This window comes from Camponotus floridanus, unplaced genomic scaffold (genome assembly GCF_003227725.1).
Source record: "Camponotus floridanus strain SB8 unplaced genomic scaffold, Cflo_v7.5 scaffold324, whole genome shotgun sequence".
Lineage (NCBI taxonomy): Eukaryota > Metazoa > Arthropoda > Insecta > Hymenoptera > Formicidae > Camponotus > Camponotus floridanus.
Genome location: NW_020229464.1, coordinates 42355 through 63080, shown reverse-complemented (window position 1 = coordinate 63080; position 20726 = coordinate 42355). Strand labels below are relative to the sequence as shown.

General features: G+C 26.2%; 1 protein-coding gene across 3 annotated transcripts; it reads right to left on the bottom strand.

The window, feature by feature from the left end:
- Positions 1 to 2295: 2295 nt before the first annotated feature.
- LOC105256455 (proto-oncogene tyrosine-protein kinase ROS) lies at positions 2296 to 20507 on the bottom strand. Of its 3 annotated transcripts, XM_025410573.1 has the most exons (12): positions 20351 to 20507; positions 19447 to 19514; positions 18802 to 18943; positions 18148 to 18241; positions 17671 to 18009; positions 17178 to 17483; positions 15519 to 16954; positions 14161 to 14262; positions 13801 to 14015; positions 13054 to 13527; positions 12492 to 12835; positions 2330 to 2362 (listed from the first exon to the last, which is right to left on the bottom strand). In XM_025410573.1, the coding sequence occupies exons 1-12, from the start codon at positions 20370 to 20372 to the stop codon at positions 2359 to 2361; spliced, it is 3546 nt and encodes a 1181-aa protein (XP_025266358.1). In that variant the 5' UTR covers positions 20373 to 20507; the 3' UTR covers positions 2330 to 2358. The 3 variants fall into 3 exon arrangements, with proteins under 3 accessions (XP_025266356.1, XP_025266357.1, XP_025266358.1); XM_025410571.1 differs by lacking the exons at positions 12492 to 12835; positions 13054 to 13527; positions 13801 to 14015; ... (5 more) ...; positions 18802 to 18943; positions 20351 to 20507 and adding exons at positions 2925 to 3398; positions 3666 to 3883; positions 4106 to 4210; ... (3 more) ...; positions 7958 to 8051; positions 8607 to 8745 and having other exon boundaries at positions 2296 to 2706; positions 19447 to 19854; XM_025410572.1 differs by lacking the exons at positions 12492 to 12835; positions 13054 to 13527; positions 13801 to 14015; ... (6 more) ...; positions 19447 to 19514; positions 20351 to 20507 and adding exons at positions 2925 to 3398; positions 3666 to 3883; positions 4106 to 4210; ... (4 more) ...; positions 8607 to 8745; positions 10226 to 10748 and having other exon boundaries at positions 2296 to 2706.
- Positions 20508 to 20726: the final 219 nt, after the last annotated feature.

Below are 20726 nucleotides of genomic sequence, written 5' to 3'. Positions count from 1 at the left end.
ATGTAAAGTAATGATACAGCAATAGTTTAATTAATCTAATCTATATGCTTGCAATTTAGAAAAGTTTAAAACATCGGGCGAAATCGAATTTGATTCTACGTAATGTTAGAGAAATAATTATTATCCATAAAGTTCGAGAATCGGAGAATATTGTAACAAAATTTGTAATTTTTGCCTCTTTTGCTTCAATTTTTATTTGCAATAATAAAGAACCGCGTGTCGATGAATTTATCGTCGTCACAGTTTCATGTCATTTATTAATTGTTAATTAATTGTTAATTGTAATAGTCGTAACAAATTATATTTCGATATATTATTAATCGCATTTAGAAAAAGAATTTAATTTAATAGTACGAAACGCGTTCCGTATCGCTACCTCATCGTTGGAATGTCGCCGCGTGAATGACATGGGTCGTCGCCCACGTAAACTACGTCACGCATACGTCATCAAGGTCGAACGTCGTGTTATTGATAATTCGCTGCCGAAATATTTTACGCGTACTATGACGTATATATACGAGAATTAAATTTGTATACAAGTACATTTTTAAAATTACACACAGATTAATTATTTATTAAACGATTAATATACCTATTACAATTTTCATACAGCTCGAGCCGCATTCTTTCATTTCATAAGTTTCAATCATTAATCACAGAGTTTTTAATTATTAGAAATGTTAATTAATAGAAAATCTTTAATATAATAGATCTCGGTTTCGAAAAGATGCGTTAAAAATGTGACGATGCCTTCAACCTGCTTTCAACCAAGTGAATATTAAATCATGAAAAAATTAATTAACAATGTACAAAAATATATGTATATGTATATGTATATGAGTAGTTCAGATATCATTATATAGTGATAACTATTTATATAATTTAAGTCACATTACAATAATTAGTTTTGAAAGCACTTGAAGAAATATTATTTAAATTTCATTATTATGATATCTATTATATACAGGGTAAAGTTAACATAGTGAGAAATAAATCGGGATATTGCTATTTCCCACTAAGTACTTTCTGATCTGTAGTGTGTACAATAAAATTTAGAATTTATAATATACATATTTTAAAATCATACATAAATAATTTTTTAACTTTTTTTCTATGAGGATATTGTGATATTGTACATATTGTAGATGTTATAAGACTAAAAGTGCAATATTAATATTGTATTATGAACAAAATAACAAAATAAAATATAATATATTATACAAAATATTAAACAAAATAAAATATATTAGAATATAGAAGAATATATGTAGAATTCTCTTTTTATATATGTGGCAATAAATTTTTGTGAACACAGCTTAATCTTAACTGGTTAAACTTTTTTATTGATAAATTAACTTGAATTTCCACAACAGTGATTTCCAATTTTGATTCGATGATTTAGCGCTCGTCATGTAAAATGTATTACACAATTTTATAATTAAAGATAATTAAAAATTGACAAATAAGGCGCTGTCAGTCAATAAGGCTGGTGAGCGGTGCTCCTATTTAATTTAATATATAGTATTCTTTAAAATATTAATTTAAAATATTTGTGATTTTCGCGCAATAATTATTTTCATCTTTATTTTTACTTAAAATTTATAACTTGTGGATTTATGATTATTAGAATACTGTAGTATGAAAATTAGAATTATTTGGGAAAATGTTCTGGCCAGATTATTGCGAGATACTGTATCGTTGCATCGATTATGAAAATGGTTTATATAATCTCATATGTTATCTAACAATTTTATAATGCATAATGTCATACATATCCACAAAACATTGTCAGTATTTGGTGATCTTTCGAAATAATAGACCGTAATTGTGTATAAATATTATATATTATTAGCTTTATTAAATATAGTTAATGGAGATAAAGCAATAAGTATAATTCATTTTTACAACTGCATACTTGAGTAATCATCAATATAATTTGAATATACAGTAAGTCATTAAATATAAAGATAAAATATATGTATATACTTATCCCGAATAATGTAAAAATTCATACATGATAACTGTTATAAATTTAAAAATAATTATATTATTATATTATTATATTATATATTATATATTATATTATATTATATTATATTATTTAATTATATTATTATATTATATTATTATATTTATATATTCACAACTAATTATAAAATATTTTATTCGCGTTTTCTCTTTCACTTATAAATTTTACAATCAGTTTGTGTAATTATCGATCATATATAATGTCGAAAATTAATTATATTTTAATATTGAAATAAATATTGTTTATCGCAATATTAAATATCGCAATATTAAATATCGATTTATTGAATCGTTCGGAAAAGAAGAGAAACATTAATTTAATTATATTGGCTAAATAGCATCGACTGGACTCAGTAAGGCATCTTTTATGTTCTTTCTTAATGCTATAATATTTTTCAGACAAAATTCGAAATTTGGTCTAGCATCCGCTGCACTCCAGCAACGTAGCATCAACTGGTACAATGCTGATGGACAGTTAAGAGTAATCGGCAACCTGCCTCCAACACGTACATAATTTATCACTTCTTCATTAGCCTTGCCAATATAAGGTTGCTCACCCAACGATGTAATTTCCCACATTAAAACACCAAATGACCAAACATCGCTTTGAGAAGTAAATATGTTGATCATCAAAGATTCAGGTGCCATCCAGCGAACAGGAAGCAAAACTTCTCCTCCCTAAAACATGATTTTAATAAAACTTTAATTTTCTGGTCCAAGTTGTTCATTTTCACAACATGGGCAAAATGAAAAATGTTCATTTAACTCTTGCTATATATAAATAAAAATTATTTATATTACATCAAGAAACAATGCACGATACTATTATGATAAAAAAAGGGAAGTATTTTCAAAACAATTCATTTTTTAATTATTTCTAATAATTGTATTTATACCATGCGATAATAATCATCCTTATAGAGATCTCTAGCTAGTCCAAAATCTCCAATTTTAATGACACGATCCTTGCGATTTCTCGAAGATAATAAACAATTGCGACATGCTAGATCTCTGTGTACGAAACGCAACTCTTCCAAGTAGCAACAACCTCGCGCAACATCTTCGCACATGGCGAGCAAATCCTGCAAACGCAGAGCATGCGAATCTGACGCTTGCAAATTTCGACAATCTTTCAAATATGTTAACAGATCGCCAGTTTCCATCAGTTCCAACACTAGTAACGGAGAATCTCCATCTAAACAAACGGCCAACAATCTTAATATATGTTCATGTCGAAAACGATTCATAAGCAAGGCTTCTTTTAACAATTTCTTTTTCTCATGGAAAGAAGCATCTTTCCGAATCGTTTTTATTGCAACGGATGTCTCTGTCCCCGATTTTTCTAAGTTCTTCACCTTTCCTTGATATACCTACATAAAATATTTCACACAAATGTACATGCGTTCTTCATTAGAAAATGTATAGTGTAAAGTCAAGTAATATTATATTTTACTTTATATTAAATAATTCAACGATAAATATGTAATAAAGTCCATGTTTGTTGTCTCATCTAAATTTTATATTACTTATAATCTATTATAAAAATTTATGTAATTTATATCTTTATTAGAAAATACATATCTGTTTTGTTGATACAAAATTAATTTGAAACATTACTTGAAAAAATTAATTCTTACCATTCCGAATGCGCCGCTACCAATAAGTTTTCCAAATATAATTTGTTTACGTGCGATTTTAGTTATCGCACATTCATTCGGATTATAATGTAACATAGGACTGTAAATCGTATTGAATTGATTATATTGGTAAGATACTTCATGTAGAATTTCCCATTCTATATCGGTCATTGTTGAAGACAAAAATTGTTCATTATTACTTCTGTGTTGACGATACACTGTTATAAAATTTCGACTTATAATAAATGTAATAATATATATTATAAAATTTTTCGTTTTTTAGTAAATTTATTCGTTTACTTTTATATAAGTAAATTATTATTTTCAGTAAATGTTTAAATATTATATCAAATATATACATATATATATATATATATATATATATATATATATATATATAATCTACAATTCAAGTTGATACCTACATCAAATATACTTACAACAATAAAAGAAGCAGAAGAAGGGTATAATAATTATAACGATAAAACTTGACACCAATAATAAATAATATTCTCTTGCCATTATTCCAGGAGTGTCCCAAATATCTATATTAAGCAAAAATGTAATTTTAATATCTTCTTGTGTGTATGCTTCTACAAATTTATTTTTACTTGTAACTTTATTACAAAAATTTAATTGTTTTAAATTTTAGGCCTATTCATATCTAAAAATATTAGTACATAATATTATAATCTATCTATGTAGCACAGAATGTTACATATACTTTGAAACAATATTGCAATATTACAAATTGCAATGCAACATTACGCAAACATTGTAGAAATATAAATTAACAAAGTATGAATTAGATATTAGCAATATGATATTTATATTTTGAAAACATTGGAAAACTATAACACCCTTTAATTTATCTATAAAAATAATGTAATAATATATTTTTTTATATTTGTATATATGCGATGAATTTTACTTTTTTGCAGAAGTCAAACGAATTAATGACACAGAAATAATGTCAGTCGAGTAAATATAATTCTAATTTAATTATAAGATAACATATCTTTTTATTATATTAAGAATAGATACTATTATATCTATTATTATATTTTTCTATGCTTTTTCATGTATTTTCACATGCAAATATATATAATTATAACGAATTTTTAAAATCTTTAAATAAAAATATAATTAGTAATGCTTAATTAATTTCATATTTAATATTTATATGTTAACAAAGTACCCATTAAGAGTATATGAAACATTTAAAATAAAAAAAAGTGATTCATAAGTAAGAGTTTAAAGTAACTTTTGTATAAAAATGTAATGTAATATTTTATGTTATATGATTATGTTTAAATATAATTTTGCAATGTATTATCTTAGATATGATTATCTTAGATATTGCAAACTTTTATTTATATCAAGCTTTTTAATTTAATTATATGTTTCGAAGATATCTATCCATCAAAAACAAAAATATTTTATACGTAATATTATTAAATGGTTGCAATAACATTGCATTCTTTCCAATATGTTACACTGTAATAATGCTAAAATATTTCACTCCAAAATCATCTTAACTTTATCACAATTTTATTTAACAATGACTCATTGTCAGCAGAGTTTCACAATAAATTTGTAATATTGCAATGTTTCAATTAAATTATACTTTAATATATTTGCAACCTTATTGTGCTGTATGGTTATCTTCGTTTGCTTACCAGGCGTTAAAAAAATAAATCTTTTATCAGCCGGCCATGTAAAATTTTCCGCATATTCAAGATAGCTTAATCTCAAGCGAAACACGTATGAAGTTCTCGGTTGTAAATTTCCGATACGGTATATTGCTTCATTGTTATAATTCATTTTAATATATTTTGTTGTTTGCCACTCGTCTGTTGTAACATCTTTGTACTCTAGTGTAGAAAAGATCGTCAGATTGATGTTTGAGATCCATGAAATGTCTATGCAAATTGCATCGATCTCGTTTAAAGAAATATTGTTTGGTTCTGAGTATGTGTGAACGATCTCGCTTAATCTCTCGCTGTAGAAATCGCTGAAATTAAATGGATATGCACGCACGTATATCAAATAATCTTCTACTGGTAGCGATAAGTTAATCTTTGCGAAAAATCTGCCGTCTGCCACACGTTTCGGCACATTGATCATTTGTTTGTCCTTTTGTTGCGTGCCATTCACTGATGTAACTGTCTTCCAATGCACTTCGTAAGTCACGGCCACGCAGTTCACTTTCTTGGGTGGCATCCAATAAACTACTGCCATAGTAGGCGTCAAAGCTAGAACACTTATGTTTTCTGGTGCATTAAGCTTGCCCGAATTAGTTTTTATTGATATCACATTCGAATCGAATGGATTTATTGATAATTGGTCAAAGTAAAAATTGCTTAAAGTAAACTTCAACATGTACTCTGTAAATGGTGTTAAGTTCTGAATCTCGTAATATCGCTCGAACGTCTGCACATTGAATTTCTCAGACTTGTTGAGATTGTTGTCTAAACAGCTTACGAAGATAGTATACATAGTAGTTGGTAAATTATATTTTTTGCATCCACTCTTTGCAACTGACTCCGGAAGATTTACAACGATGCTGTTTCCCGTTGCATTCACATTCTCAAAATTATAAACTTTTTCATCAGGTGTCAGACATCTCATTGGAGGATATGGTTGTAAAGATCTATCAGAAACATAAATTTTCTCAATGTCTTCACTTAAACCTATTTCTATGTTTACAATACATTTGTATGAATTTGAGACGCTCTTGAGATTTGCAAATTTCTTTTCAAAAACGTAGACGATACGTTGATTCAAATTATTAAATGCTCCAATGTAAATATTTGTTTTGTCAATCGTTATAGATCTGAAGGTTGTGTTATATGCGTTTGGATTATGTAAAATCGTATTGGACATAGAAACGTTAATGTCTGTCACAAATATGCGATCTTTACACAACCAGTAAATTAACGGTTCCTCATTATTCGTGTTATCAATTGCATAACTATAAGTAAGATTTTGGGAACTTAGGCAAAAGGATGAATTTATCTGAACAATTTGTTCACTTCTTCCATCGAGATAATATTTCGTCATATTATATTCTTCATTTATCCAATTGTATGACATGCCATATAAAATTCTAAAAAATATATAATTATTTTACATTATAAAACGTTATTCTAAAAATAGAAAATTATATGTAATGAAAATTTGAAATTCTTATAATTATATAATAACTTGTTATTTTTTTTTCCCTTATGATCTTAATTATAAAACAACGTAAAATTATAGAAAAATTAGAACTTAACATATAAATCTTTAATGAAAAATTATTTTTTTAGGTGAACGGTAATAAACGTACCCCATAAACGGTGATACACTTAAATAATAATGAGAATTTGATATTTTGTAAATTTCATCAAATTTAATTATGTCATTTTCCCACATTGTTATGTCGAACTTTAAAATATAAGAGTCAGAAGATGAATAGCTCAAATATAGATTTCTTGCTACCCAGTCGATGCAGAGATCATTTATATGAAAAGACAATGTAGCTATTTTCGTGATGTTATTTTCATTAATCTTGAATGTCATTAGATCATCTTCGTTAGTCCAATAAATTCTATTGTCTTGTATACAATAAGCGATATATACTACTGATCTGCAAAAAGAAGTCAACTATAATTTTGTAGTAAAAAATTACAGTTGAGATTTCTAATTTTATAATTATTACTACTATAATGTTAATAATAATAAACTTGCATAATAATAATAACTTTAATTTTATAGTTAGTGCAAAAAATAATTTATGATAATAATTATAACTATTTTTTTATTAGTATACGTACTTTCTATCAGTAAACGACACGAAATTAGTTCTGTTTAAATCCACGTCCCATATTAGGACACTCCGATACGTTTTGAGTAATAATTTAGGTACTGGATTTTCATATGTAGTCGACACACTAATTAAATCCGTGTAAGGACCAGCAACTATTTTAGTATGCGCACGTACTCGAAAATAATATGTCGCGTTAAATGTTAGATTGTGAACCGTGTGCTCCAATTCTGTAGTTGTAATATTTTTATCGTCGCAGATTTGAATCTCTTTTAAATTCTCGATGAAAAAACACTGCAATGTATATCCTTGTATTATTTCATTCGTAAATTCAGGTTGGTCCCATCTGTAAAAAAATAAAATTTTAATCTTTTTAAAATTAACAAAATTATAACAGGATTAACATTTTTATATATTTATGTCGTTGAATTTAAGAAAAGAGAGAAAAATGAAAGAATACAAACTGGGAATTTAGATTCTTTACCTCAATGTCACAAAAATGTCGTTTATTTTTTCTGTGAATGGACTGTCGAATTGTACAAATGCTCTGAGAGATGTTGGCTTGTTCAAACCGCTTTCTAGAGATTTTAAGATCGTACATATTAACATAATTATATATAAGATTAAGTGGATTATTTCAGTATATCAGAAAGAATAATTTAATGTGAAAATAAAGGAAAGAGAAAAAATAAATGTAAACTACAAAATATGGAAATTAGCACAGTATTGACCTTTGAAAAAAATAATATAAGAATTTTTTGCGTCATTTAAGATTTAGAAAAGTAATCGTTAATCCATGGCAAAAACGAATAAATAACTTTTAATAAGATGACAAGTATTTTTCGATAAATTCTTATAGCTTAAGAAATCAGAAGTATAATATTTGCGACTGCTTCAAAACAAAGTAGCAAATTAATAAAATTCACTTTATCTTAAATCATGAAATTTTTTATGTTCAATGTTATGTTTATATTATGCTTTATTTCTTTTTTGGATGGAATAGAATTTATATATTTCTTACTACTAAAAGATATTTTTAAATTTAATTTCCACTCTCTCTTGAATTTAAATTATATTTACACTTTTTCGTCATAGTTTTTTATTAATGTTTTATGCATTTCTTTGCAACTTACTGATTGTTTCTGGGATGACAGAAATATTTGCGAGTGTAACTTCATCGTCTTTTCGCTTTCTCACAGTACTATCAGAATGACTCCGGTCAGATTTGAAATTTAGTATATAATGATCACTTTTCTCGGACATTGAAATATCCTTCACAAAATATAACATACGAAAAGAATTAATTAATTGAATATCGCTGAAGCGATTGTTTCTGGTCCTTTTAATGATAAATTATATGAATTATAAAATTAAATGAAAAATTGCCATTCTTTTTTCGTTTGCTTAATAATACCGTTTAATATATATAATTTCTATTCTATTTCTATCTAATTAATATATATTAAATGTTATGTAGTTTTATTTATATATTGTAAAATCTATTTTTGTTTCCTCTTTTTAAGACATCTTGTATATCAAACATAACTCGTATCAAAGAGAAAATAAACATATCAAAAAGATAATCAATCAATAACTTAACAAAAGTCAATGAGGGTTCATAACAGCTTTTGGCAAGTAGTACAAGCGAAAGTGTGAAGCTTCTTACAATTATTAAACGAATTTTGTCTAACGATTTGATTCTTTCTCATGATGTGTTAGTTAACTCTTCTCCACTTTTATCGTAATTCAAATTTCATTTCAAAAATTTGCCGATATTATTAAAGTTTTATTAATGTTTGTACTGCAAGAGTAAAATGGTTAGAAATATTGTTTCTTTACAATTATTAAATATTAATCATAGAATTGTGTAAATTCTTTTATTTATAACCTTGTCAAGATTTTTCTCGAATGTCATTATATTTTTAAACACATCCTGGAAATGATAGGAATGAGTCACGATATCGGTATAAACCGATAGTTTAAACCGATAATGCCTCGATAAGAATATGTACATATAATTGTATATAAATTGATATATGTATAATGAAAATTAATATAAATTCTAGCGATTGTTATTGAATGTATTGCCGATCGAAATATTAACGTTAATAGATACAATTTGAAGAATGTTTGGTAAATGATTTTTTTATTAGACAGATTTTCAATCCATATTTAGTAGCTCTGTTCCATTATATAATTATTCTTAACACAAAGAAGTGATGCTAACTTTCTAAATTAATTTCTTAAAATAAAATCTACATTAGTATAAATCTTACTATATCTCAATACATATTATAAATATCATAAATATCAAGAAAGATAAAGAAATTTTAGAAATTGAATAAGAATAACATAAAAATCTATTGAAGTATCATCGTATATATATATTAATGTAGCAGATAGTAGACAGATAACTACAATAATTTTAAAAATTGTTATTTTTAAAAATAATAATTGAACACACACACACACACACACACACACAGAAAGAGAGAGAAAGAATAATACAGTCAAATTTTAAAATACTGTTTTCATTAAATTTAATGTAACTATATAACATTTATAAACAAAATTTCGAAACTTTATCTATCTTCTTTTTACAACAACGTACATACTTTTTTTATATTGAATTGTTTTATTTTATCTTATCTTACTATATAGAATATATAATTTACTATCATTCATTTTCAGTTACATTACTAACTGCAATAACATTTAATTGTTTCTTAATTAAGCGAAAAATATCTCTTACCTCTATGAAATACGGACATATGGCAACACTTTCTTCTTGGAAGCTGTTTGAAGTGTTGTAATCTCTCGGCATAAACGTAATAGTTGCTTTTGTCAGTATAAAACTTTTCAATAATACACATATAATTGTTCCAAACATAATTTGCATTTTTGGTAAACTTTTGTACTCAATCGGTTTCCGTTCAACCCTCAATTAATTGTTTTTTTCACTCTACTAATTCTGATGTGTTGATCGAATTGATATTAATTCACATATATACATATATTTTCGATAAAATCTTTAAAACTCAGTTTTAACGAATCGCAAGTTATTATCTTCTAACGTTATTATCTTCTAACGTTATGTTTTTAGATTTCTTTTTATGTTCACGATTACAGTATATATCTTAAGATTAAATTAGAGAATTCCCAGTAAGCAAATAATTTCTATTCCTTTTTTTAGGAGAACAAATGAACAATGCAAAATGCTATACATTCATTGGACTGTATCGCGAATACAGGAATATAATTATTATCAGCTTTCCTTTTTCATTAATATTATAATTTATAATAGAAAAGTAATCAATAAAAAGATAATCCCAATCAAATTACAAACGATTAAAAAAGTTATTAAGAATTATAGATCTTGTAACATTTTCCATAGCCATATTCAAGCACACGCAGCGTATAATCGAATTCACTTCAATATTTTCTATATCTTTTATTAAATATGTAATTATGACAATTCGTTCGTACGATTGTGTTACTACGTACAATTATGTTACTACGTATGCTTTTCAAAATCCATTATTGGTAAATAAAAATCGGTATATAAATCCACTCTTTGTACATAATTTTTTGTGATATTCATATAATGCAGTTTGAATCAAATGATAAGTAACGCAGTAGCGTGTTTTGGCTAGCAATCACAGTTGTAACTGATTAATCAATCTCATCATGCATTGCCATGACTCAGGGACCTTGATGCCGTTTTCCTCTCTCCAAGTACATGCTAGCGGCCTTGCGGCACGAATAGCAGTACGGTTTAGTGATGGTAGCAAAGAAGGCACCGTCGTGTAGAAAAAGAAAAATATAATAATTTATTATATTATTTTATATACTTTATATTATATATATAATTTTATTATATTATTTTATATATTGTGTATAATATTAAATGAACATATATTCTATATTCTATTAATATAAATTATTTTTTCTAGGCTACGGTGCCCTCTTTGCTACCATCCTTAAACCGACATAGATGGTATTGTTTTTCGCGGTGTTCTGCTAGCATGCACTTGGAGTAGGAAAAACGACAACGATCAAAGATCTGATCTCTGACCATAACGTCTTATTAACTGCATTCCATTGTAATTTATTTTTCTCTACGGAAATCTACTTGATGTTATACAGAAATCTACTTGATGTTATACAGAAAAGAATTAAAGTCTTTAAAAATTGTTTGACAAAAATGTTATATATATATAAAACAAAAATAGTTCTATTAATAAAAATAATTATATGTATATATAATTGTTTAATTTGGATTTTATATTTTTAAACTTATATTATTAAACTTTTTATATTAATTTATTTCTGAGTACCTTCTCTTTGGCCTAAGGGCACGTTTACTACATAATGAGATATTCTGATTATAAGAAAAGTAAAAATAAATTTAAAAAAATGGTTTATGATATATATGGTTTATGGTATATTTTCTGTACATTTACATAATACAGTTTGAATCAAGCGATACGTAACGCCGTTTTTGAACTAGTATAAATAAGTATAAATTTATAGTAGCACATACACAATTAAAATAAATAATATAATTAATTGTACGAGATATCATTATCATTATTTGCATTGAATAACCTATAATATATATTTCCTAACATAAATTTTAAAATCAGTTTGTAATTATCGGTCATATATAATGTCGAAAGTTAATAATATTTTCATATTGAGAAAAAAATTGTTTATACATATATATACATATAATCGCAATCATTAGGTTTCGCTTCGACTACTCAAAAACACAAATTAAATATGTCATTATATTACGTAGTTTACAATTATGAAAACGGATGTGATATTTTTTAATAATCAAAATTTTATGGAAAATAAGATTTAAAAATTTCTTTCATCCTCATTGATAAATCTAATATTAAGATTAAACATGAAAATAATACAATCAATTTAGAAATAATCTAGAAATATTTTTTCTACATTATGATTTATTGAATCATTCGGAAAAGAAGAGAAACATTAATTATATTGGCTAAATAGCATCGACTGGACTCAGTAAGGCATCTTCTATGCTCTTTCTTAATGCTATAATATTTTTCAGACAAAATTCGAAATTTGGTCTAGCATCCGCTGCACTCCAGCAACGTAGCATCAACTGATACAATGTTGACGGACAGTTAAGCGTCATCGGCAACCTGCCTCCAGCACGTACATAATTTACCACTTCTTCATTAGCCTTGCCAATATAAGGTTGCTCACCCAACGATGTAATTTCCCACATTAAAACACCAAATGACCAAACATCGCTTTGAGAAGTAAATATGTTGATCATCAAAGATTCAGGTGCCATCCAGCGAACAGGAAGCAAATTTTCTCCTTCCTAAAACATGATTTTAATAAAAATTTAATTTTCTGGTTCAAGTTGTTCATTTTCACAATATGTGCAAAATGAAAAACGTTCATTTAACTCTTGTTATATATAAATAAAAATTATTTATATTACATCAAGAAACAACACACGATACTATTATGATAAAAAATGGGAAGTATTTTCAAAACAATTCATTTTTTAATTATTTCTAATAATTGTATTTATACCACGCGATAATAATCATCCTTGTAGATATCTCTAGCTAGTCCAAAATCTCCAATTTTGATGATACGATCCTCGCGATTTCTTGAAGATACTAAACAATTACGACACGCTAGATCTCTATGCACGAAACGCAACTCTTCCAAGTAGCAACAACCTCGCGCAACATCTTCGCACATGGCGAGCAAATCCTGTAAACGCACAGTATGCGAATCCGACGCATCCAATTTTCGACAATCTCTCAAATATTTTAACAGATCACCAGTTTCCATTAATTCCAACACTAGAAACGGAGAAATCCCATCTAAACAAACGCCCAACAATCTTAATATATGTTTGTGTCGAAAACGATTCATAATCTCGGCTTCCTTTAACAATTTCTTTTTCTCATGGGAAGAAGCATTTTTCCGAAGCGTTTTTATTGCAACGGATATCTCTGTGTCCGATCCTTCTAGGTTCTTCACCTTTCCTTGAAACACCTGCGAAATATTTCACACAAATTTACATACGTACTTTATTAGAAAATATATAATGTAAATTCAGTAAATTAAGTAATATTATATTTTACTTTATATTGAATAATTCAACGAAAAATATATAATAAAGTGCATGTTTGTTGTCTCATCTATATTTTATATTACTTATAATCTATTGTAAAAATTTATGTAATATATATCTGTATTAGAAAATACATATCTGATTGTTGATCCAGAAATTAATTTGAAAAATTGCTTGAAAAAATTAATTCTTACCATTCCGAATGCGCCGCTACCAATAAGTTTTGTAAATGTAATTTGTTTACGTGCGATTTTAGTTATCGCACATTTATCCGGATTACAATATAACATAGGACTGTAAATCGTATTGAATTGATTATATTGACAAGATACTTTATGTAGAATCTCCATTTCTATATCGATCGTTGAAGACAAAAATTGTTCATTATTACTTCTGCGTTGACGATTCACTGTTATAAAATTTTTCGACTTATAAATGTAATAATATGTATTATAAATGTAATAATTATAAATGTAATAATATGTATTATATCAGATATACATATATGTATAATCTACAATTCAAGTTGATACCTATATCAAATATATACTTACAATAATAAAAGTAGCAGAGGCAGATTATAATAACTATAACCATAAAACCTAACATCAATAATAAGTAATATTTTTTTTCTATTCCAGGAGTGTCCGAAATATCTGTATTAAGCAAAAATATAATTTTAATATCTTCCTATGTGTATATTTTTACAAATTTATTTTTACTTGTAACTTCATTACTAAAACTTAATTGCTTTAAATTTTAGACTTATTCAAATCTATAAATATTATGGCTTATTCATATCTACATAATATTATAATCTATCTATGCAGCACAGAATATTACAACTACTTTGCAACAATATTGCAATATTACAAATTGTAATGCAAGATTACGCATACATTGTAGAAATATAAATTATCAAAGTATGAATTAAATATTAGCAATATGATATTTATATTTTGAAAACATTGGAAAATTATAACACTTTTTAATTTATCTATAAGAATAATGTAATAATATATTTTTTTATATTTGTATATATGCAATGAATTTTACTTTTTTGCAGAAGTCAAACAAATTAATGACACAGAAATAATATCAGTCGAGTAAATATAATTCTAAGCTAAAGATATACATTGCTATTTTTCTTTTATTAAAATATAGATAACATTTTATGTAAATGTTAAAATATATTTTATATATTTTTACTTTATGTACGAATACGATATTAATATTCAAAGATAATATATCTTTTTATTATATTAAGAATAGATATTATTATATCTATTATTATATTTTTCTATGTATTTTTATATATTTTTTACATGTAAATATATATAATTATAACAGATTTTTAAAATTTTTAAATAAAAATATAATTAGCAATGTTTAATTAAATCTATAACTAATATTTATATGTGTACAAAATATCCACGATATAAAATATTATAAGAGTATACAGAACATTTAAAATAAAAAATGTAATTGATTAGTAAGAGTTTAAAGTAATTTTGTATAAAAATATAATATGTTATGTTATATGACTATGTTTATATATAATTTTGCAATATATTATCTTAGATATGATTATCTTAGATATTGGAAACTTCTATTTGTATCAATCTTTTTAATTTAATTATAAATTTCCAAGATATTTATCCATCGAAAACAAAAATATTTTATACGTAATATTATTAAATGGTTGCAAAACATTGCATTTTTTCCAATGTATTACACTGTAATATTGCTACAATATTTTATTCCAAAAAGCGGACATTTTAATTTTATCACAATCTTACACAATGACTCAACAAAGTTTTGCAATTGATTTGCAATATTGCATTGTTTCAATTAAATTATTCTTCAATATGTATGCAACTTTATTGTGCTGTATGGGTCTTCGTTTGCTTACCAAGTGTTGAAAAACTAAATCTTTCATCAGCCGGCCATGCATATTCTTCATCATATTCAGGATATCTAAATTTCAAGCGAAATATGTATAAAGTTGCCGATTTTAAATCTTCCACATGATATATTACTTCTTTGTCATAATCCATTTTAAAATAATTCATTGTTTGCCACATTTCTACTGCAATATCTTTGTACTCTATCGTAGAAGAGATCGTTAGATTAATGTTTGAGGTCCATGAAATGTCCATGCTATTTATGTCGGTCCTGATCAAAGTAATATTTTTTGGTTCTGAATATATATCAATCTTGCTTAAGCTCTCGTTGTAGAAATCACTGAAATTACTTGGATACACACGCACGTATATCAAGTCATCTTGTATTGGTAGCGAGAAGTTAATCTTTGTGAAAAATCTGCCGTCTACCACACGTTTCGGCACATTGATAATTTGTTTATTCTCTTGTTGCGTGTCGTTCACTAACTTCCAATGCACTTCATAGGTCACAACCACGCAGTTCACTTTCTTGGGTGGCATCCAATAAACTACTGCTATAGTAGGCGTCAAAGTTAGAACACTTATATTTTCTGGTGCATTAAGCTTGCCCAAATTAGTTTTTATTGGTATCACATTCGAATCGAATGGATTTATTGATAATTGATCAAAGTAAAAATTGCTTAAAGTAAACTTCAACATGTACTCTGTAAATGGTGTTAAGTTCTGAATCTCGTAATATCGCTCGGTTGTCAGCACATTGAATTCTTCAGACTTGTTGAGGTTGTTGTTTGAACAATGGCTTACAAAGACAGTATATATAGTAGTTGGTAAATTATATTTTTTGCATCCACTTTTTACAACCGGCTCCGGAAGATTTACAACGATGCTGTTTCCCGTTGCATTCACATTCTCAAAATTATAAACTTTTTCATCAGGTGTCAGACATCTCATTAAAGGATATAAAGGTTGCAAAGATTTATCAAAAGCGAAAATGTCTTGAAGTATATTTTCATTTTCGCCTATTATTATCTTATCAATATATTTGTCTGCATTTTCGCTTTTGAGACTTGCGTATTTCTTTTTCAAAATGTAGATATGATAAGTATGTTGAAGCGTATTAAATGCTAAAGTGTAAATGTTTGTTTTATCAACCGTCATAGATATGAATTTGATGTTATCACCTACGTTTTTCTTGTATAAAATCGTATTGCACGTAGAAACGTTAATGTCTGATACAATTGTGTAATTCTCACTTAAAAAGTAAATTAACGGTTCCTCATTATTCATGTTATCAGTTATCGTAACAGGAAAAATAAAATCTGTATAATGAAATGGGCAAGATGCGTTTATCTGAACAATTTGCTTGTTTTTTCCATCGAGATCATATTTCATCATATCATATTCTTGATCTTCAAAATTGTGTACAGATATGCAATATAAAATTCTAAAAAAGATATAATTATTTTACTCATTATAGAACATTATTTTAACAAAAACAGAAACTTATATGTGGTAAAAATTCGAAATTCTTATAATTATGTAATAACTTGTTATTTTTTTCACTTATGTTCTTAATTATAAAACCACGTAAAATTATAGAAAAATTACAAATTTGCATAAATCTTTAATGGAAAATTATTTTTTTAGGCGAACGATAGTAAACGTACCCCATAAACGGTGATACACTTAAGTAGTAAAAAGCATTTGGTATTTTGTAAATTTCATCAAATTTAATTATGCCATTTTCCCACATTGTTAAGTCAAACTTTACAATGTAATTGTAGTCTGACTCTTTCTTGATCCAATATAGATTTCTTGCTACCCAGTCATTGCAGAGAATATATAGAATATAATCAAATGTAGCTATCTTTGTGACATTATTTTCATTAATCTTCAGTGTCAATAGATCTGTTTCGTCACTCCAATAAATTCTATGTTCTTGTATCGAATAAACGATATTACTTATCTGTGATCTGGAAAAAAGGAGTCAACTTTAATTGTATAGTAAAAAAATTATAGTTGAGATTTCTAATTTTATAGTTATTATTACTATAATATTGATAATAAACTTGTGCGTAGTAATAATAACTTTAACTTTATAGTTAGTGCTAAAAATAATTTATGATAATTAAATCTGTTTTTTTTAATCAGTATACGTACTTTTCATAAGTAAACGACATTACGAAATTAGTAATGTTTAAATCCACGTCCCATAGTAGGATACCTTTCATTGATGTGATTAATAATTTAGGTATTGGATTTTCATGTGTAGTCGACACATTGATTAAATCCGTGTAAGGACCAGCAACAATTTTAGTATGCGCACGTACTCGAAAATAATATGTCGTGTTAAATGTTAGATTGTGAACCGTGTGCTCCAATTCTGTAGTTGTGATATTTTTATCCTCGCAGATTTGAATCTCTTTTAAATCCTCGATGAAAAAACACTGCAATGTGTATCCTTGTATTACTTCTTCGATAAATTCAGGTTGGTTCCATCTGTAAAAAAATAAAATTTCAGCCTTTTTATATTTAGTAAAATTATAACAGAATTAACATTTTGATATATTTATGTCGTTGAATTTAGAAAAACAGAGAAAAATAAAAGAATGCAAACTGAGAATTTAGATTCTTTACCTTAAAGTCACAAAAATGTCGTTTACTTTTTCTATGAATTGACTGTCGAATTGTACAAATGCTCTGAGAGATGTTGGCTTGTTCAAACTGCTGTCTAGACATTTTAAGATCGTACATATTAACATAATTTTATATAAGATTAAGTGGATTATCTTGGTAAATCAGAAAGAACAATTTAATGTGAAAATAAAGGAAAGAGAAAAAATAAATGTAAACTTTACAAAATATAGAAATTAGCACAGTATTGATCTTTATTAAAATAATATAAGAATTTTTTGCATCATTTAAAATTTAGAAAAGTAATCGTTAATCCATGGCAAAAACGAATAAATAACTTTTAATAAGATGACGAGTATTTTTCGATAAATTCCTACAGCTTAAGAAATCAGAAGTATAATATTTGCGATTGCTTCAAAAAATAGCAAATTAATAATATTGACTTTACGTTAAATCATGACAATTTTTATGTACAATGATATGTTTATATTATGCTTTTCTATTTTTTCTTTGGATAGAATAAAATTTATATTCTTCTCACTACTGGAAGATATTTTCAGATTTGATTTCGACTCTTTCTTAAATTTAAATTATATTTACACTTTTTCGTTATAGTTTTTTTTTTATTAATGTTTTATGCATTTTTTTGCAACTTACCGATTCTTTCTGGGATGATAGAAATATTTGCGAGTGTAACTTCATCGACTTCTCGCTTATTTCTCACAGTACTATCAGAATGACTCCGGTCAGATTTGAAATTTAGTTTATGATGATCACTTTTCTCGGACATTGAAATATCCTTCATAAAATATAACATACGAAAAGAATTAAGTGAATATCGTTGAAGTGGTTATTTCTGCTGCTTACAATGATAAATTATATAAATTTTAAAATTAAACAAAAAATTGCTATTTGTTTTTTGTTTTCTTAATAATACCGGCTTGATATATACCATTCCTAAATGATATATATTAAATGTGATGTAGTTTTATTACTATCGTAAATTCTATTTTTTATTTATTTTTTTAAGGCATTGTATATCAAACATAACTCATATCAAAAAGAAAATCAATCAATAGATTAAATTTAATATACTACATAACATTCATTTGTAAACAAAATTTCGAAACTTTATCCACTTTTTTCTACAACAACGTACATACTTTTTTCTTTTATATTAAATTGTTTTATTTTATCTTGTCTTATTATAGAATATGTAATTTACTATCATTCATTTTTAGTTACACTACTAACTGCAATAGCATTCAAATGTTTCTTAATCAAGTGAAAAATATTTCTTACCTGCGTGATATTTAAATACGGACACATAGCAACACTTTCTTTCTGGAGGTTGTTTGAAGTGTTGTAATCTGTCGGCATAAACGTGATACTTGCCTTTGTCAATACTAAACTCTTCAATAATACACATAAAATTTTTTCAAACATAATTTGCATTTTTCGTAAACGTTTGCAATCAATCGATTTCCATTCAATCCTCAATTACTTGTTTTTTTCACTCTACTAATTCTGATGTGTTAATCGAATTGATATTAATTCACATATATACATATATTCTCGATAGATTCCTTAAAGCTCAGTTTAACGAATTGCAAATTATTATCTTCTAATGTTATGTTTTTAGATTTCTTTTAATGGTCACGATCACAGTATATATCTTAAGATTAAATTAGAGAATTCCTAGTAAGTAAATAATTTCTATTTCTTTTTTTTAAGAGAACAAATGACAATGCAAAATGGTTCATATTCATTGGATTGTATCACGAATACAAAAATATAATTATTATTTCCTTTTTCATTAATATTATAGTAGAAAAACACTCGATAAAAAGATAATCACAATCAAATTACAAACGCTCAAAGAAGACTTTAGAATTATAGATCTTATAACATTTTGAGCCATATTCAAGCACACGTAGCGTGTAATCGAATTCACTTCACTATTTTCTATATCTTTTATTAAATATGTAATTATAACAATTCGTTCGTACGTTTGTGTTACTACGTACAATTGTGTTACTACGTATGCTTTTCAAAATCCATTATTGGTGAGCAAAAATCGATATATAAATCCATTCTTTGTACATAATTTGTTATTATATTCAATTTGTTTATTATAATGCAATTTGAATTAAACGATAAGTAACACGGTAGCATGTTTTGACTAGCGATCACAATAGTAACTGACTTTGAATAATCAATCTGATCATGTGTTGGCATGACTCAAAGATCTTGACGTCGTTTTTCTCTCTCCAAGTACATGTTAGCAGCAGTACGTCGCGAATAGCAGTACAGTCTATGCCGGTCTAGTGATGGTAGCAAAGAAGGCACCATCACGTAAAAAAAGAAAATATAATAATTTATTATATTATTTTATACTTTATTTAGTATATGTATTATTTTATTATTTTATTTTATATATTATGAATATTATTAAATAAACATATATGTATGTTAATATATATATATATATATATATATATATATATATTTTTTTTTTTTTTTTTTTTTTTTTTTTTTTTTTTTATGCGACAGTGCTCTCTGTGCTACCATCACTAGACTGG

What these genes read in the sequence shown, in the direction of transcription:
- LOC105256455 (XM_025410571.1), bottom strand. Translation starts at nt 19,599, where the DNA reads ATGCAAATTATGTTTGAAAAAATTTTATGTGTATTATTGAAGAGTTTA. An exon ending in TGTCATCCCAGAAACAATCA is followed by an intron (nt 8,052 to 8,606) that starts GTAAGTTGCAAA and finishes TAAAATCTCTAG; the next exon opens with AAAGCGGTTTGAACAAGCCA. An exon ending in CTTCTGCTTCTTTTATTGTT is followed by an intron (nt 3,884 to 4,105) that starts GTAAGTATATTT and finishes ATTTTATAACAG; the next exon opens with TGTATCGTCAACACAGAAGT.